The 19,742-nt window shown below is 39.3% G+C and overlaps 1 protein-coding gene across 1 annotated transcript; it reads left to right on the forward strand.

Annotated features, from left to right (window-relative positions):
- The first annotated feature begins 321 nt into the window (after positions 1 to 321).
- Positions 322 to 12,642, forward strand: naalad2 (N-acetylated alpha-linked acidic dipeptidase 2). Its single transcript, XM_027012139.2, has 19 exons — positions 322 to 457; positions 1,903 to 2,008; positions 2,205 to 2,391; positions 4,192 to 4,293; positions 4,377 to 4,502; positions 4,875 to 5,061; positions 5,200 to 5,293; positions 6,131 to 6,226; positions 7,158 to 7,243; positions 7,593 to 7,712; positions 7,851 to 7,933; positions 8,101 to 8,164; positions 8,267 to 8,334; positions 8,420 to 8,511; positions 8,694 to 8,784; positions 9,043 to 9,304; positions 9,605 to 9,686; positions 9,857 to 9,949; positions 11,665 to 12,642. The coding sequence occupies exons 1-19, from the start codon at positions 376 to 378 to the stop codon at positions 11,852 to 11,854; spliced, it is 2,211 nt and encodes a 736-aa protein (XP_026867940.2). The 5' UTR covers positions 322 to 375; the 3' UTR covers positions 11,855 to 12,642.
- Positions 12,643 to 19,742: the final 7,100 nt, after the last annotated feature.

Below are 19,742 nucleotides of genomic sequence, written 5' to 3' on the forward strand. Positions count from 1 at the left end.
GAACGGTTCAAAGACCTCGAACAGGGAACTATTCATTTGCAGAATAATTAGAATAATATTAGAATAATAAGCATATGCGCAAATTCTGCAGTCATTCATTTTACTCAATCGCAATCAATTTTTTTTTTTCAATTTTACTCAATTTACTCTCAAGATTTTCCTAATTCCTGAATTTTTGTCCTGATTCATTTGTTGCCTTTAAAACGACAATTTAAACGACTTACTGGCCAAACAAGAAAACCGCGTGACCTGCTCTTCCTCTCCCTTATAACCGCCTGCTCCGTGCACCCCCCACTTCACTTATCTGCTGCGCAACTCGACTTCTGGCGCTGGCTTTGTGGAGTACTTCTTTCAGAAAAAGTCTCTCTGGACTCGATGGGAGCTGATAAAAGGCGAGTCCGCTGTATCCAGTGGGCAATCGTCTTCGTTATATTGTTTTTCGTTGGTTTTATCATTGGTGAGTTTATATACATGTGTATATTCTCGCGTCCGATACTACATTACTGCATTATGCGGGGGGGGGGGGGGGGGGGGGGGGGGGGGGGGCTGTCGTTCTGCTTCACTTGTCAAGACCAAGCTGAAGCAGTGTCGCCAATATTGTATTGATTTTACAATAAGCGAACGCCTGCAGGATGGGCTTTGGAAGAGAACTGCAGAGCACAGGTGCAATAGATCCATCAGACGTTTGACAGACAGCAGTGGCTCAAAGTCCAGACTGTAGGCAATACTCTCACCCTGCATTAAACATTATCCACAAACGAGATACAAATGCCACCTAAACATGTAAGATTGAATTAAAAGGATTTTTTTTTTAAGTTTAAGCAGGATTTATGCTTTTCCTAAATTGTAATTTTAAATTCAAGGTAGTAAATAGATTAAGAACAATTTTCTAAATACAGATAAATACAGAGTAAGAACTGTGACTAAAAGGGCTGCCCGTAATCCCAGTGGTACTGTGTTTTAATACTTGTCACCTGTTTGTCTGATGACTGGTTGTCCGTAATCCCAGCAGTACTGTGTTTTAATACTTGTCACCTGGTTGTCTGATGACTGGTCGTCCGTAATCCCAGCAGTACTGTGTTTTAATACTTGTCACCTGTTTGTCTGATGACTGGTCGTCCGTAATCCCAGCAGTACTGTGTTTTAATACTTGTCACCTGTTTGTCTGATGACTGGTCGTCCGTAATCCCAGCAGTACTGTGTTTTAATACTTGTCGCCTGTTTGTCTGATGACTGGTCGTCCGTAATCCCAGCAGTACTGTGTTTTAATACTTGTCGCCTGTTTGTCTGATGACTGGTCGTCCGTAATCCCAGCAGTACTGTGTTTTAATACTTGTCGCCTGTTTGTCTGATGACTGGTCGTCCGTAATCCCAGCAGTACTGTGTTTTAATACTTGTCACCTGGTTGTCTGATGACTGGTCGTCCGTAATCCCAGCAGTACTGTGTTTTAATACTTGTCACCTGTTTGTCTGATGACTGGTCGTCCGTAATCCCAGCAGTACTGTGTTTTAATACTTGTCACCTGTTTGTCTGATGACTGGTCGTCCGTAATCCCAGCAGTACTGTGTTTTAATACTTGTCACCTGTTTGTCTGATGACTGGTCGTCCGTAATCCCAGCAGTACTGTGTTTTAATACTTGTCACCTGGTTGTCTGATGACTGGTCGTCCGTAATCCCAGCAGTACTGTGTTTTAATACTTGTCACCTGTTTGTCTGATGACTGGTCGTCCGTAATCCCAGCGGTACTGTGTTTTGACACACGTCACCTGTTTGTCTGATGACTGGTCGTCCGTAATCCCAGCGGTACTGTGTTTTAATACTTGTCATCTGTTTGCCTGATGGCCAGTCATCTGTAATCCCAGCAGTATTGTGTTCTGATACGTGTCACCTGTTTGTCTCAGGTTGGTTTGCAAAACCCATGCCTGTACAGTATGAGAAACCATCACCTAGCTACCTCCACGAGTTCCTCGATGAAATGCATGCAGAGAACATCAGAGAGCATCTTAGGTACACACACACAAGCACACACGTCTATGTCCATAACATGCCTAACATTTATTGTTCAGGTAATTTAGACATTTATGGAATTATAGAGCAGTCCTCCCTAGTGTGTAATACTGACTGTGAAAATATTTTTCTGAACATTGTTTTGCCTGTTTAATACAATATCACAGTTTCTCAAATGAGTATCTACATCAAACAGGAAGTTCACACGTCTGCCGCATCTGGCAGGCACGCTGCAGAACCTGAGATTGGCTGAGCAGATTCAGAAGGAGTGGCTAGCGTTTGGGCTGGACTCAGCCGAGCTGGTCTGGTATGATGTTCTGCTGTCATATCCGAATGGAACCAAACCCAACTACATCTCCATAGTTGATCAACATGGAGAAGAGGTACAAACTTCTGAATCCATCCACCACTCCTCAGCTGTTACTGACTGATCCAACCCCTGACCTATAGGCCTATAGTCTAACCCCAAATTTTTAACAATATAAAGGTAGCTAAAGATGAACTGAAGCAGGTTGGGGTGAGTGAGCATGGTGTCATTTGCATATTGCTAAAGAATTCCTGCTGATTTCCATTCACTGTTAGCAGCTCTAGCACTGTGAGGTATTCCCTTGAATGACATAATAGCTGTCCTTATCATGAGCTTTGGGACTAGGGTGTAATAGGACTAGGGCAAGTAATTATATAGTAAGTGTCATGTGGATAACCACTGTAGTTTAATGGTTCATGTGCCATTAAATGACACAGCATAACACTGATTAGCATTTTTTCCCTTCATAAGTTTTCACTGTGTATCAGATATGGGCAGAGGCAGCACACACATACACACACTTATACTCATACACACTTACACTTACACACTTACACACACACACTCACACACTCACACTTACACTTACACACTTACACACACACACTCACACACTTACACTCACACACTTATATACACACACACACACACACTTACACTCACACACACTCACACACTTACACTCACACACACATTTACACCTACACACACTTACACACACACACTTACACTCACACACACACACACACACACTCACTCACACACCTACACCTACACACACTTACACTCACACACTTACATTCACACACTTACACACACTTACACTCACACACTTACACCTACACACAGGCATATATATAAACACACGTTGTTGCACACAGCTATGTTCGGGTAAATGATCAGGTTATATATATGTTGCCATATAAGGAAGAGGGAGATGGGAGGGGACGTATTCATGGGAAGAACAGAGAGAAAAATGAAAGCAAGTGGGAGAGAGAAAGAGAAAACAAGAGATGGTAATGTTGTGGGAAAATTAAGAATGAGAGAAAGGTAGGCATGGATTAGCAGTTAGCAGGACTTGGCTATAGTAACTCAGTAAACACTTACAGCCAGTATGCTTACTGTGCTGTTTTACGCAACGCCACATGATTGTGTGTGTGTGTGTGTGTGTGTGTGTGTGTGTGTGTGTGAGAGAGAGAGAGAGAGAGAATTGAGTTTATTATTTACTGCAGCAGGTAGATGTCACAAGACTTATTTAGATAAAGACACAGATAATGGAGGCAAACTAAGTATCTCGGTGAAGTGTGAGCAGTTACTGTTCTAAGCATACAATGGTTATGAACACAGTTAGGTTATAATTAGGTTATGATTACCTAATAATCACTAAAATCATTGTTAACTTGTTAAACTGTTTAGTCTTATCACATCTTGGTAACAAATTTTAGATACAAGTATAAGTGAGCAGAAGTTACAGAGTTCTTCAAAAATGTGGCAGGATATGTTGGTGTGTGGATGTGATTGGATAACAATATGGAAGGGTCTGCTGGTATGTGAATGTGATTTGACAGTGATGTGGAAGGGTATGTTGGCGTGCGAATGCGATTGTACAGCAGTGGGGAGGGGCTGTTGGTGTGTGAATATAATTGCCCAGCATCTCAGGATTCTCAGGAATCTCACCTTGCACCTCAGTACCGGTCTGTCTTGAACTCTTATTATCAGCTGTTTGGTTCAGCACCACTAATGCCTTGATCCTCCCAAGTCAAGATAAAAATTCTGTTCACACTATGACTGATCCATAATATGATTGTTGTTGTTCAAGCATTCGCTCTGTATGCACCATAAATGAGGCTTGCGTTTGTACATATGTCTCCCACAGTTCTTTAAATCCTTACTGGCTGAACCAGTACCAGAGGGATATGAAGACCTAACTGACATTGTACCCCCTTACAGCGCCTTCTCTGCACAGGGAAAACCAGAGGTGATGATGCTCACACACCCACACCCACATACAAGTGTGCGCTACCATGCACAGAGACGCTGAGCTATGTTTCATGTCTTCAGGGAGATTTGGTTTATGTGAACTATGGCAGGACAGAGGACTTCTTCAAGCTGGATAGAGAGATGGGAATTAACTGCACCGGAAAAATCGTCATAGCCAGATATGGTAAAATATTCCGAGGTAACAAGGTGAGAGACATGGACCGCAGATACTAACCATAACACACTAACCATACCTTTCATTACTGTCAGTTCAAATGGACTGTAGTTCTCAGCTCCAAATTTGGAGTTGCACCACACAGGTTTGTGTGTGTGTGTGTTTCCAGGCTTTTAAATAACTGATTTCGCTTTTTATTAGCTTGGTAATCAGTTTATGAGTCAGGTTTTCTTAGAACAGAAAAAAACATTAAGCTGTGTTCAGGTGTTATAAATTCAGCCCATACAGAACATCTCTGAAGTCTCTCTAAGCAAGGCTCAAGCAATAAAATCCCTGGTCTACAACACTGCAGTAGCATAGCAGAAATATGAAAGTAAAATATTTCATATTTGTGTGTGTATCAGGTGAAGAATGCAATGCTAGCAGGGGCCAAAGGCATTGTGCTCTATTCTGACCCAGCGGATTATTCTGCTGTGGGTGTAGAACCATATCCTGCTGGATGGAACTTGCCAGGAGGGGGCGCGCAAAGAGGCAATGTCCTCAACCTGAATGGGGCAGGAGACCCCCTCACTCCAGGATACCCTGCTAAAGGTATGCATTCGGATGTTGCAATAGCCATCAGTTATATTAGGTTGTGTATATTATGTATGCATTTGTTTGTATTTATGTATTTTATTATAATTTCTAATTTATTATAATTGAATCTGAATTTCTGTTTTTTGCCCTTAGAGTATACTTACAGATTTAGTCCAGAGGAAGGCTTGGGACTCCCCAAAATTCCAGTGCACCCTATTGGCTATAATGATGCTGCTCGACTGTTAAAGTGAGTTACTCCTCGCTAACAGTCAAACTCAACCGATACAACTTCTTAACCTGAAACATTTACAGTCTGGCTAGGCTTATAGGTTTATAAATACACCTTACATATTTCCTATAGATCAATAATACAGATACCACATGGTAGATATTAGGTTCTGTGGTGGAAATCTCCAATCTTATAATAACGATGAGCCAAACACAAATGGGTAAAGCAAAAGCGATTATAATTTACTGTTTGTATCAACCTGAGGGCATGTCAGTTACACACACAAGGCATCTGTAAGGGAAAAGCGGCTTTCCTCTTTTCCTCTGCACTTTTTATGTTACACATGGCACTCTCGAGCGAGCAAAACAACACCTAAAAAGGGTTGGTTTCCTTCCTGTCTGCGTAATCTGCCCCGCAACAGAGCATTCTTCTAAGAAGCCAAATTAGCAGATTATTCTACCAATGTGCACAGAGGTTGCAAAAAGAAAAACTGTTTGCTTCACATGCTTGTGCCACAAATGTAATGTCATTTTCCATCACAGTTCATATTTATGAGTCTGTGAACTTTCAGAAATTTTACTCCTGTTTTCTGGAACCCAGTAAAGACAATGGAGCAGTAAAAGCAAATACATGTCATGCTAACTTAACATATGACGATATGAGTTAAATTTGCGCACTAGATAACACAGAGCTACACACTGCTGTGTAAAAACATGAACATTATTTGACATCGTATAACAGAGACCGGTAGTTACTTTAAACCACTTTAAACCTGCAGTAATTTCTCACCTTGCTATTTTAGTCAGATGAATACCATGTTCACCTGCATCCTAATCTGTCTGTCACTTCCTGTAGGAACATGGGTGGGACTGCTTCGCCTCCTGATTGGAAAGGAGCTCTGAACGTGTCATACAATATTGGGCCTGGATTTAGCGATGAGTTCAAACAAAAGTGAGACACCATCCACCCCATAATGCCCAGTTATAAACCAGTTCAGCATTGGAAATATTCCCTTATTCCTCATGCTGTATTCAGGTGGTCCCTGGAAAATTACATCACCAAATCATATCTACTGGTCTTTGCATTTGGTTGTTCCTTGGCCACTGGTACATTTATCACGTGACTGAGGTAGATTCAGTGTTATAATCATTTAAAGTATACATACTTTGATACTGAAATTAAATCTGATACATTATATAGCCTGGTAATGGGCCACTTTTGGCTAATGCATGGAAGTGCTATCAGAATAAACTCTGATAACATCAGCCTTTTCCAAGTTTGTCACGTGCATTTGTGACTTCAGTCATTGTTGTGCATTCTCCTAGTAATTACAAACTTAAATTTGTCATTTTCTAAATCTGCCTGCATTGTTCTTACAGTATTTACATTGATGCAAAATTCTTAAAACCCTCACTCACAAACACACACACACACACACACACACATCTCTGTTTACTATAATAAGTATTTGTGTTAGAGGTTTTGGTTTTAGTAGTAAAAGGAACAGTAAAGGTTGTTTTTAGACTTTACTTTGGCAGAACGTCTCTCTTGCTCTCTCTCTCACACACACACAAACACACACACACACACACACACACACACACACACACACACACACACACACATACACACATACACACACGCACTCAAAACCTCTACTTCTCTTTTAAGTTTGGATGCATGCCCTTCTTCTCATAATACCCAATCTATGCAGAAGATAACTCATACAGAATCACATACACACTTTCGTTCCCTATAGACCCTAATGAACTCAGTGGGGCGTAACATTCACTGCTGTTTTCTGGGTTTGTGTTTAGATGTTTTGCTGTTTTCCTTTTACTCACACCTTTTTCATCATCATTTCTTCACTGTCTGTTCTCAGTAAAGTCCGTATGACCATCCACACCTACAACCAGGTGACGCGCATCTATAATGTCATTGGCAAGATCCGAGGGGCCCAAGAGCCAGGTAGAGCAGAACCTCCCCTGACCCCACCCTCTGTTCAGCACCGGGAAATACACGAGCCAGCGCTTAGGTCAGCCAGTCAGTGCGGCTGGGTCTAATGCAGCTAAAGGGGTCTGGACACCCGTGGTATCATTTAGTGTAATGTCATGCTAGCCAACAGCCCTGAGATTCATCTGGCAAATCCACAGTTGAGCTACCCTAGTTGAAGTAATGACCATTCCTCCATCCCTCACTGTGACAGAATGGCCCTATTTGTGGAAATGTATCATTACTTCTTGTGCATGTGTGTATGCTGATACGAACATTACGCGTGTGTGTCTGTGTGTGTGTCTGTGTCTGTGTGTGTGTATAGACAGGTATGTTATCCTGGGCGGGCATCGTGATGCATGGGTTTTTGGAGGAATCGATCCTATAAGCGGAGCAGCAGTGGTGCACGAGATTGCTCAAGCCTCTGGGAAACTTATGCAACGAGGTGTGATGTTAACATACACAAAATACCTTGCTTACTCACACACACACACATATGAGGTAACCCAACATCTCTGATCCGAATGTTTGGTTCAGACATTCTGTCTCTGTGTATGCCTTGGTGTATGTGTGTGTGTATTAGGATGGCGACCTAGACGCACTCTGATCTTTGCTAGTTGGGATGCAGAGGAGTTTGGCCTGCTGGGCTCTACAGAATGGGCCGAGGTACTACACTACAGAGAGAAAGAGAAGAAGAGAGAGAAAGAATGAAAATAGAGGATGAGAATGTGATGTGTAAGAGATAGAGACATCATCCATGTTTGTTTATTAGTACCTCAGTGTGTGTGTGTGTGTGTGTGTGTGTGTGTGTGTGTGTGTGTGTGTGTGTTTAGGACAATGCTAAAATACTTCAGGACAGAGCGGTAGCTTATATCAATGCAGACTCTGCCATCGAGGGTGAGCCACTTGAACACACTTGAGCTCAATGAGAAACACAATAATCAATTAATATATTCTGCAAATGTATTCAACTGTATGTGTGTGTATGTGTCTGAGTAGGAATGTATACACTGAGGGTAGACTGCACTCCTTCTCTACAGACACTGGTTTATGATGTCACCAAACAGGTAAGCTGTGGGTTGCTTCCATTTGACTTAGTCCCTTTTCTGAGACTGGTATTTTAGTCAGCTACACATGCCTTATTATCTGTAGGTTGGGAGCCCCGAGGTGGGAGAGGAGGGTATGAGTCTATATGATAGCTGGCACAAACGGGACAACTGGACCGACAACCGAGATGCTCCCCGGTGAGAGCAGAGAATTGTGGGTAAAAGCAAGATGCTGAACCTTAGAAAAAGGATTGTGGTTACCATGTACCATTTCAGACCTTTCCAATAATGTTTTCCAGTGTTTCCAATAATGTTTCCAATAATGTTTTTTTCTGCAAGAAATGCTTTTATGATTTTGGAAATGTGCATATTATCTCTAGGATCAACAAACTGGGCTCTGGGAGTGATTTTGAAGCATATTTTATTAGATTGGGAATCGCATCTGCAAGGGCAAGATACACCAAAAACAGAGTAAGTGTGTGCACATAGAGTATAGCGCCCTGTGTGGGTGTGTGTATGTGTGTTTGGGTGGGTGAGTGTATCCACTCCCAGAAAACAGTGTTTGTGTGTGCACATAGTGCATAGAATCCTGTATCATGTGTGTATAGCGTGATCACATAGAAGAACTGAGCAATGCTGTGGCTCAGAAATGTACAGTGGCAGACCTCTGTGTGTTTGTGTGCGGATTTGTGTGTGTGTGTGCGGGTGGGTGGATGTATCCTCCCTCAGAAAGACACGTACAGCAATTACCCCGTCTACCATAGCGTATACGAGACATATGAGATCGTCGAGCACTTTTACGACCCAACGTTCCAGCGGCTGCTGGCCGTGGCCCGCGTGCGGGGGGGGCTGATCTTCCATCTGGCCGATGCCCCCATCCTCCCCCTAAACTGTTTGGAGTACGCCCACGCCCTCATCCAGTACGCCCACGGCATCCTGAAGATCGCCCAAAAACATCCGGAGGCTATGCAGCGCTACACCGTCTCATTCGGTGAGATGCACCACCACAACTCTCAGGCAGGGGTTAGGACCTCTGACCTTTGGGAGCGTTTTGACCTCTGAAATCTGAGCCTATTCCTGGGTCTCTGTACTGCACATCCTTGGTTTCCTTAGTTCATGCATTCTCTATTTCACTCACACACAGGGTTCAGCAGTTAATGGGACAGTGCAATTACGCATGCAAATAGGCTGAAGGACTGGCTTTGACAAGCACACGCTGTTATTTGTGCAGCTGCCTCATTCAAGCTTTGCATGAGTTATATTACTTCACTTTTCTTTTTTTTTTTGCCAGATGCACTTTTTTCTGCCGTGAACAATTTTACAAACGCAGCAAACGATTTTCACCAGCGGCTGAAGAAAGTGGACACCACAGAGTAAGACTGACATGCTGCAGAATCATGCAAACATGCACCCACACACACTTACTAAAGATCAAACTCAGAAAGTTGTATAAAATTTTCTTTCTGTCACACACCTCCACCCCTCTTCCTCCCTCGCTCTCTCACTCTCTCTCTCTCCCTCCCCTTCTCACAATCTCTCTCAGTCTTCTGGCAGTTCGGATGGTAAACGATCAGCTGATGTATCTGGAGCGAGCATTCATTGACCCTCTGGGGCTGCCTGATCGACCTTTCTACAGGTAACGGCGAACCCTGACATCCTAAAACCAAAACAAGCATCAGACAATCCAATGCAGTGCTGTGTGTGAAAAAGTGACATAAAAGCAACTAAAAGGCTGAAGAGTCTAGCTCTAAGGACAGGGACACACACTGGCTGTGTTCATAATCAGCCCCGTTACCAAAACAGTGCACTACGTGGCGTGTCAGCCATTTTGTAGTGGTGATCGAAATCTCAGCTGGAGACTGGGGGTTCAAATCCAAGCGATGTCACTGCCATCTGTGGCTAGGAATTGGGCCTGCAATCACTTTCGTGATTGTGTCAGTTGCATTGTGACGGGCATTGTGCACTTACGTGCATTGTTTCATAGTGATCTGATGTGAATCACAGTTTTGTTGTTCCAAATAATTTCAGCCTTAGCCAACAGTTGCACATAGATAACATTAGCTATAGATATATCTGGGTTTGTGGTGTATCTAATCGTTAAAAGTAATTCAAGGGTTTTGCTTAAAGCAGTTAGTAATTGTGGTGATCCTCCACTGTAGCGTGCTAATTGCGCTAGGTTTCTCACCAAAATCACTCAGAATGATTGGTCATTATCTATATGCCTGTCTGCTTTTGCCTGTATTTGAATAAGTCTCTGCAAAGTGTTATAGTGGTATGAGTGTTTATTTAAACTTACTTATTTCACAGCAGCGGCGATTGAGTTTTGTGTGTGTGTGTGTGTGTGTGTGTGTGTGTGTGTGTGTGTGTGTGTGTGTGTTGGAATGGGTGCATAAGATATCATTCCTCTATATTTTAAGACATCGCTGGCTAAGTTTTAAAGTTATGTCACATTACAGTAGACTAAAAACTAATAAAGTTAAACATCGGATATGAGCTTTCACGCCCTCTTTGGTCCGCTTATTGGGAACTCGCTTTCGGGACTACACTATTCAAAGTCGGGGGCGAGGGGTTGCTTAGCATAAACGTATATGGAACATAATGCATAATTGAATTGAAACATTTTCATAGCTATGTTTAACTTGTTTTTATTCTAAGAACTATATATACTCTAGTTAAGTGTTTAATGCATTCCTGAATTAGGAAGCAATTTTTCTGTGCCGAAAACTGTATGTAGGAGTACCTGTGAGTGTAATGGGTGTTTGTGTGTGCCCAAGTTTAGTGTTTAAAGGGCGTTGCGATTAATTATGTGGGGAGAGAAGAAGTAAAACATGGACTCTGGTACGGGTTATCGTGTGTATGGTTTTTAAACGGTTCTGCTGTTTGAAGCGGTCATAGTTTGACCGTAAGTGGGATAAAGGAGGTTCTGGATATAGTGCAAAGCAAAACCTTGCCAGCCCTAACCGCACTAGATGATGGCGTATCCTGAACTGCTTGTGTCTAGCGATGTCTGGAAGGCCTCAGGAGAGCACTCACGTACCACATAACATTGTGAGCCCCGCTTCTTGTTTCCTTTTGTAGCACAATTATGTAGTTGGTGACGTTCAGTTCGTAGGGGTGGGTATTGCATGGCTGCCCGTTTTACACTAGGAGCAGAGATGGGAGTCAGACGCATGTTTGACGAAAAAGCGCTACTTTTCTCAGTCAAAAAGGCTGATGCGCCAAACCAGAGAATTACGGGCGAGGTTATGAAAAAACAGTAAAGGAAACAGTGTAGAGAGGGTGCTCCTGCCCATTTCTTAAATCCATAATCATGTCACGTTTGTGTTTTCGCGTGTTCTCTCCCATTGCCAGACACATCATCTTCGCTCCAAGCAGCCACAACAAATATGCCGGTGAGTCGTTTCCCGGAATTTACGACGCGTTGTTCGACATCGAGAGCGCAGTGGACCCGGCGAGGGCCTGGGACGAGGTGAAGCGCCAGATCAGCATCGCGGCCTTCACTGTCAACGCCGCCAGCAACACACTTAACCCTGTTGCATGAAGTCATTCAAAGTGTGTCTGGTTTTTTTTAGTATAAAACCGCTCTGTGTGAGTGTTGATATAGGAGCCAAGCTGATGCCTGTGTGTGTGTTGATGTAATTTCAGACTGCTGAGTGTGTGTGCACACAGGATTTCTCAGTTCAATATCCAAGTTTGTTTTACTGAAGCACCGAACACCGGCTATTGATTACTGGAGCTCCGCTGTAACTTTAGTTCATAAACATCTCTTTATAATCATGGTTATATAATTATAGCATATAATAACTTGTAGTAAGGTAGGTTTTACGCATTTTGGACTGGATTAAAAGCGGTACAGTTTAGTCTGAAGACACTGACGAATTGCAGTGAATTCATCTCTCCGCAAGATGGTGCTAGTGTGTCCAAGGCTTAATCTGAGGATATCGATGAGATGTACTGAATGAACAAGGCTGCTAAATAAATAATTTCAGAACTGAAGTCACCCATTCCAAGATTTGTAATGCATTTTACCATTACAACCACTAACTAGCTGATGCACCAGCATTTAAAATGCTATGGAAACGTAGCTTTTTAACATCTGGGTTTACTGTGAAGAAAGGACTTGACTAAACTAGGCATTCAGTTTGATTCTATAACATTTAAGAGTGTATGAAAGTAAAACACCTCTGCAACTGCTGTCAGAGAAATCAAGTTGCGTTAGGCTTATGGCAGTTACAGTAATATGTTGAGGTATTACGGCATTGTGTTGTATTAGTTTATGTTGTGTTACATACAAAACATGTCAAAGTAAAAAAGATTTGGGATTACCTGGTTGGCAGGATTTTGCATAGTTTTTTTTGTGGGGGTCCCCCGTCTGTTTGTTTGTTTAATCTTTAGCTCAGATCTGATCTCTGCAAAATGTTACTTACGGCTACGCTCTCAATCATTTTGATTGCTATAAAAGGCTCTATGAATACTTATATCTTTAATTTAATACCTGCAGTAATAATCTCTTCCATTAAGATTATATGAAGATTCCAGAGAACGTGAACAGTAACTTCTTGCAGGTAATCAGAGCTGCCTAATGTTCAGTTCAGGACAAACTACTAGTCTTGTTCTTTACCTACTCATCTTACTTTACTGCACAGATGTTGTCTGTACTCTTTGAAATGTTTATTGGTTATTCCATGTGGAGATGGCTAAACTGGTTTATTTTAAATAATGTAGCTAGCTAGTGTATACTGATGAAATTATGTGTGCTGACGAAATAACGTGTCCAGACGATATTGCGTGTACAGATGACATTACGTGTCCAGATAGTGTTGCGTTTACAGACGAAATTACGTGTACAGAGGATATTGTGTGTACAGACGAAATTGCGTTTATTGTGTGTACTGTGTACACACAGAATTACTGCAGGTAGGTATCCTGTTCTATAAAAGTCATGAAAACTGCTGCTTCGAAATCGACATCTTATAATTAACCTGTTCAAATGTTAATCGTTGTAAACCTCGAATTAGTTGGTTATTTCTTTACAGTTAAGAGTTAAATTATGGATTAGCACACAAACATAAGCAGGATTGAAAGATAAAATAAAAGACAGAGTAACTTCAACTGCTTCTATAAATTGTAGACTAGTAAAAAAAGTACATTTTAAAATGCAAATGACACAAAGTAACACTCCTATCACATGTATTATGGACAAACAGGTTACTAAGAAACCTAGATAAACAGAAACTGTATTTTGATCCCCGTTAGAATAAATTCCTTGTAGCTGGAGAAATTGCAGTAGTACACATGGCTTTCATAAGCTTTTTATTATATTATATAACTTTCATTTTGTTACCTTTCGACAACGTTTGAGAACGTCCGGTTTTGGACCGCCGTCAACACTTTCTGCTCTGACATCCTAAGTGCGGCCTAAATTTTGGCCGCACTTAGGATGTCAGACATCTACTCTTAGGATGTCAGACATCTACTCTGACATCCTAAGTGCGGCCTAAATTTTGTATTACGGTAGCCAGTTTGTGCAAAGGTGTAGGGTGAAAATTTATCGCACTTTTAGTGAAGACATTGAAAATCTAAAATGTGTTCTTTAGCTTAATTAAACATATCTTACCGAGGTCTAATGCATCGAAAGAAAATGTGTTAAAACATATGTAGAAAAATTCAACCCTTCCCAGTAAAATCTATTTCTTTTCAGTTAAGTTCTCTCGATTGATAAAGATCACGCTCTTAACTACTTATGATAAGATTTCATTGGTTATACTGTGAGAAGGTTAAGAAATATCGCAGAAATATTGTACAAATGGCTAATCATTTCACTAACGTATGGTTTAAAATCGCATAATATATAGAAATCAAACTGTTATCAATTCACTCCTCTATATTCTTGGAGAACACTTTCCGACATATTCAGAATATGACGAAGTGTTTTTACTGTAGGACGTCTTAAATGTCTATTTGGTTCACTATATATCACTACTTGAAGCTCTATAAAATACACAAATCAAATTTTTATCAGCTCACTTCAGTAGATTCTGGAAGTACACTTACTCCTTTACCCTTGGCATGATTCACAGTCATTTTTACTGTAGGAATTTGGAGTAATGGGATAGCAAAATCCTATTAAAGGTCTGTTCAGTTTCATATATGCAATATTTCAAGCTCTATAAGATACAGAAATCAAATTGTTATCCTATCCCTCCAATATATTCTTGAAGGCCACTTACTCCTTAACTCACTGTATAATCCTCAGTCATTTTTACTGTACAAATTTGGAGTAATGTAATGGAAAAATCCTCTTAAATCTCCATTCGGTTCCATATATGCAATATTTAAAGCTCTATAAAATAAAATAATAAAATTATCAGATCACTCCATTAAATGTTTTTTCTTGTACTCATGGAATGACTTTCTAGTGCGTTTACTGTAGGAATTTGTAATATGCAAAAATCTACATATGTAGAATGGCAAAATCCTGTTAAATTTAGGTTCATATATGTTATATTTAATGCTCAATAAACTAGGCAAATCAAATTATTCTCAGATCCCTCCACTTGATTCTTTAAAAACACTTACTCATGTACCCATGGTATGAATTTCAGTTATTTTTACTGTAGGAATTTGCAATAATGGGATTGTAAATTTCTGTTAATTGTCTATTTATTTCCATATATGTAACATTTGAAGTTGTATAAAATAGACAAAATGAGGTCACTCCATACACTTTATTATGTACCCATGATATGGCTTTCAATCATTTTTACCATAGCAATCTGGAGTAATGGCGGGGGCAAAATGTCTATTTGGTTGTCTATACATCAGTTTTTTAAGCTTTATAAAACAATCAAATCAACCTGTTATCAAAGCAGTCCATTAAAGACTTGAGATGCACTTTCTCATGTATCTGTGTTATGACTTTCACTACATTTTACTGTAGGACTATGGAGTATTGGGAAAGCAAAATGTGTGTGTGTGTGTGTGTGTGTGTGTGTGTGTGTGTGTGTGTATGTGTGTGTGTGTATATATATATATATATATATATATATATATATATATATATATATATATATATATAAAACGTTTTGAAACAATATAAAATAAACAAATCCAATTGTTATCAGATCACTCCATTATATTCTTGAAATACACTTTCTTATGTACCTGTGGTATGACTTTCAGTCATTTTTACTCTAGCAATTTGGACTATTGGAATGGCAAAAGTAAATTGTTATCAAATCATTCCACTATATTCTGAAAATACACTTTCTCATGTACCCATTATATGATATCCAGTCTTTTTTACTGTAGGAATTTGGAGTAAAGGGATGGCAAATTCCTGGTAAATGTCTATTCAGTTCACTATATATCACTATTTGAAGTCTCTATAAAATACTCAGATCAAATTGTTATTAAATGACTCCTCTATTTTCTTCACTTACAATATCTTATGTGCCTGTGGTATGACTTTCAATCATTTTTACTGTAGCATTTTTGAGTAATGGTACAGCACATTTGGAATTTGGAGCAAATTTCAGTCCATTCAGTACCATATATGCAAATTTTGAATGCATATAAAATGAACAAATCAAATTTTTATCAAATTACTCCACTATATTCTTGAAATATGCTTTATCTCATTGTAATGACATTCAAGTGTTTGTACTGTAGGAACTTGGAGTAATAAAGTAGCAAAATCCTGTTAAATGTCTATTCGGTTACATATATGTAACTTTTGAAGCTCTAATATATAGACAAATCAATTTAATATCAATCACTCCACTACATTCTTAAAAGACACTTTCTTACGAACTCTTTATAATGACATATAAGTGTTTTTACTGTAATAATTTGAAGTAATGGAGTAGCAAAATCCTGTCAAACTTTTGAAGCTGTATAAGATAAACAAATCAAATTGTTATCAGATCTCTTCACAAAATTCTTGAATGGTACTTTCTCATCTATCCATTTATGACTTTCAGTCATTTTTTTCTGTAGGAATTTGCAATAATAGGATGGCATAGGAGTTTGGAATAGGAATTTCAAGTGCAAGCTGGTGTGCACAGGCCCACAGACGAGGCTGAAACTATATCAGGGCCAGATGCTTTCTTCACCTTTTATTTTTTGAAGAGTCATTGCACATCTTCTTCTCGGATCTCCAGGGAAGGCTGAGTGGGTAGCCGGGTGTTGATGAGGTGTGGATTGTGGTTGAATAGATATGTGATGCAAGGCTTTTTGAACTTGGAGTAGAATGGTTTAAACTTGTTACCCAGCAGATGATCACCCATTGTCTGGAGGGGTGGCCTTTGGTAGCTGGTGATGTCCTGCAGGCTTTTCGAGATGGTTGATGGCTTTTGGTGAACATCCTACAAACTACTCCTTTTTACTGTAGAAATTTGGAATAATAGGGTAGCAAAATCCTATCAAATATGTATTTGGTTCCATATATGCAACATTTGAAGCTCTATAAAATAAAATAATCAAATTGTTATCAGATCACTCCTCTATATTCTGGAAATATACTTTCTCATCTACCCATCTATGACTTTCATTTATTTATACTGTAGGAGTTTGGAGTAATGAGATGGCAAATTTGTGTATGTTGTCTTTATATTTCACTTTTTATATTATATATCACTTGTAAGAAAGCTAACTGCAAGCTCTCAGACATTTTGCATTGTTAACCATTTTTAAACAGAAAAAAATACACATTTTTTAAAGTACATTCTTGAAATTTCTTTTCAAATTATCTTCTATTATATTAATATTAAATGATTCAGCTGCTTTACAGTGAATGAAACCTTTATATATTGCATTTGTTGTGTGGGGGATTTTTTGTGGATACTAGAAGCTTGTTGTCTGTAGTTTAACATTTTAACTTTGCTCCACCAAAGTCTTCTTCAGGTCAGCAGGTGAAAAAACAAAAGGTTTGTGGAAGAAAATGTCCTGAAGTCTGTTTATGTGTGTGCATTTGTACATGGTAATGATTGTGATGGAAGTGGTGATGGTATTGATTCATTTTGAAACTGAGAATTAATAAATCTATCTGTACAAGTAAAAAATTACTGCCTGTTTCAGATATATTTTCCACCCCATTAGTCTTTTCTTACAGTATAAACATATGAAAGTCAATTATGAGAACAACTATTGAATGTTTAAGAATGTACTGGACTGATCTGATAACAATTTGATTTGTGATATAAAGTGATATATAGTGAAGAAAATAGACATTTGACAGAAGTTTGCCATCTCATTTTCCAAATTCAGTAAAAACACTTGAAAGTCATACTATGGGTAGATGAGAAAGTGCTTTTCCAGCGATCTGATAACAATTTGACTAGTTTATTTTATAGAGCTTGAAGGAGTGATTATATAGTGAACCAAATACACATTTAGGATGATTTTCCCATCCCAAAACTCCAAATTCCTACAGTGAATAGTACTGAAAGTTATACCATGGGTATAAGAGTAAGTGTATTTAAAGAAGTGGAGTGATCTGATAACAATTTTGTCTACTTTATAGAGCTTCAAATGTTGCATATATTGAACCGAATAGACAATTTACAGAAATTTGCCATCCTATTACGGCAGATTCCTACAGCAAAAATGACTGAGAATCATTCCATGGGTACAGGTACTTCAAGAATCTCATAGAGGGATCTGATAACAATTTAATTTGTTGATTTTATAAAGCTTCTGGTAGTGATATATAGTGAATCGAATAGACATTTAAGATTCCTACAGTAAAAACACTTCAACATCATAGTCTGAATATTCTGCAGTGTTCTCCAAGAATACAGAGGACTGAATTGATAACAATTTTTATGCCATTTGAAAATATACTCTAGTGAAATGATTAGCAATTTGCACAATATTGTTATAATCTTTTCTCAACCTCCTCACAGTAAAAACATAAGGAAATCTTATCATGAGTAGCTAAGAAAGTGATCTTTATAAATATAGTGGATTTAACTGAAAAAATAGATTTTACTGGGAAGGTTTGAAGTTCCTTTCTACATATGTTTTAACACATTTTCTTTTTGATGCATTAGACCTCGGTAAGATATGTTTAATTAAGCTAAAGAACACATTTTAGATTTTCTGCACTAAAAGTGCGATAAACGTTCCCCCTACATCGTTTCACAAACTGGCTACCGTAATACAAAATGTAGGCGCGCAGTCAAACCGTCAGTGTAGCTAGCACGGCCGAGATTTTGAGAAGCGCAGATGGCGTGACCGCGGTGGTTTAGGTCCCACAGCAGTATTTAGGCTTGAATGGGCAAGAATATGTTCGAAATACCACTTCTGAAGGAGGCTGTCTTCGCACTAAGGTTTCCTTAGTGACTGCCTCGCTGGATCCAAATTCAATCCACGTGAAAACTTTATGAAAAGTGGTAGGTGATAAAGTGCTGTCCACCTGGTATAAGGAAAAAGAAAATCACCGTACGTTGCTGATGGCGTAAACAAATAACGTTTTCACGTATCATTTAGCGTTCATAAATTGTGAACTAGGACAAACATTGATAAATCTGGTAATAGTTCAAATGTACCGTTCATTACTTTACCTGGGCATATAATCTGTAATATATGGTGTAATAAGTGAATATTTCGTTACCAAAGTAATGTCAGGTTTGCTAAATTAAGCCCAAATATGATCGTAGCACTAGCACGATTTTGAAATAACAGGTGGTGAGCTCCGGTCATGGACGGCGAGATTCTTGCCTACTTCTCAAACGTAGTCTAAAGGTAACAATATTAACGTTAATTTGGGGATTTACGTTTTAGGGACGTCTTACAGCGAACGTTATAAACGAAAACACCCAAATACGTTCAGTTTGTTGGGATTTCGTTGTGAAATCAACAATAGAGATTCCAAACATACCACTGCCACTGCATTCCACAGATGTTTTTACAAGACCAGTCATGTTAGCTTTGACTGCAAACATCAATAGTACAAAAAACATTAGCAAATAAAAGAATTCCTAGATGAAAAACCAAAACATAGGTAAAGAGGTGAATTATTACGTACTAAATTTAATTCTAAACAGACAATAACACACTGTGACTGCCGCACAGGATTCAGCAGAGGGGTTTGCAAATTATTTAAGAAACTGATTAGGGAACCACTATTGTAGTCTGTCCTCTTTACCAGATATGGCAAACTGCTCACTAATCTTATTAAAATATCCCACTGCTCTCCATAGACACTTTATACATCAGTAGGCTGGGGTCAGGAACATGTTTTACTATCCAATCAGCAAGCATGTCATTATGATATTGCTCATTCCCCACAAGCAATATGAGAATATACACTAAAGGTATAATGCAATTTGCTGAGGAATAGTGGATGATACAGTCTAGATTTTAGCATGATCTACATTATCCACAGTTGGTGCTGACAACCAGTCAGATTTTTAAACATCATCATA

This window comes from Electrophorus electricus, chromosome 15 (assembly GCF_013358815.1).
Source record: "Electrophorus electricus isolate fEleEle1 chromosome 15, fEleEle1.pri, whole genome shotgun sequence".
Classification (NCBI taxonomy): Eukaryota; Metazoa; Chordata; class Actinopteri; order Gymnotiformes; family Gymnotidae; genus Electrophorus; species Electrophorus electricus.

Coding starts and splice junctions, on each gene's coding strand:
- naalad2 (XM_027012139.2), top strand. CDS start 376: ATGGGAGCTGATAAAAGGCGAGTCCGCTGTATCCAGTGGGCAATCGTC. Junction 458..1,902: donor TTTCGTTGGTTTTATCATTG/GTGAGTTTATAT, acceptor TGTTTGTCTCAG/GTTGGTTTGCAAAACCCATG. Junction 5,294..6,130: donor GATGCTGCTCGACTGTTAAA/GTGAGTTACTCC, acceptor CACTTCCTGTAG/GAACATGGGTGGGACTGCTT.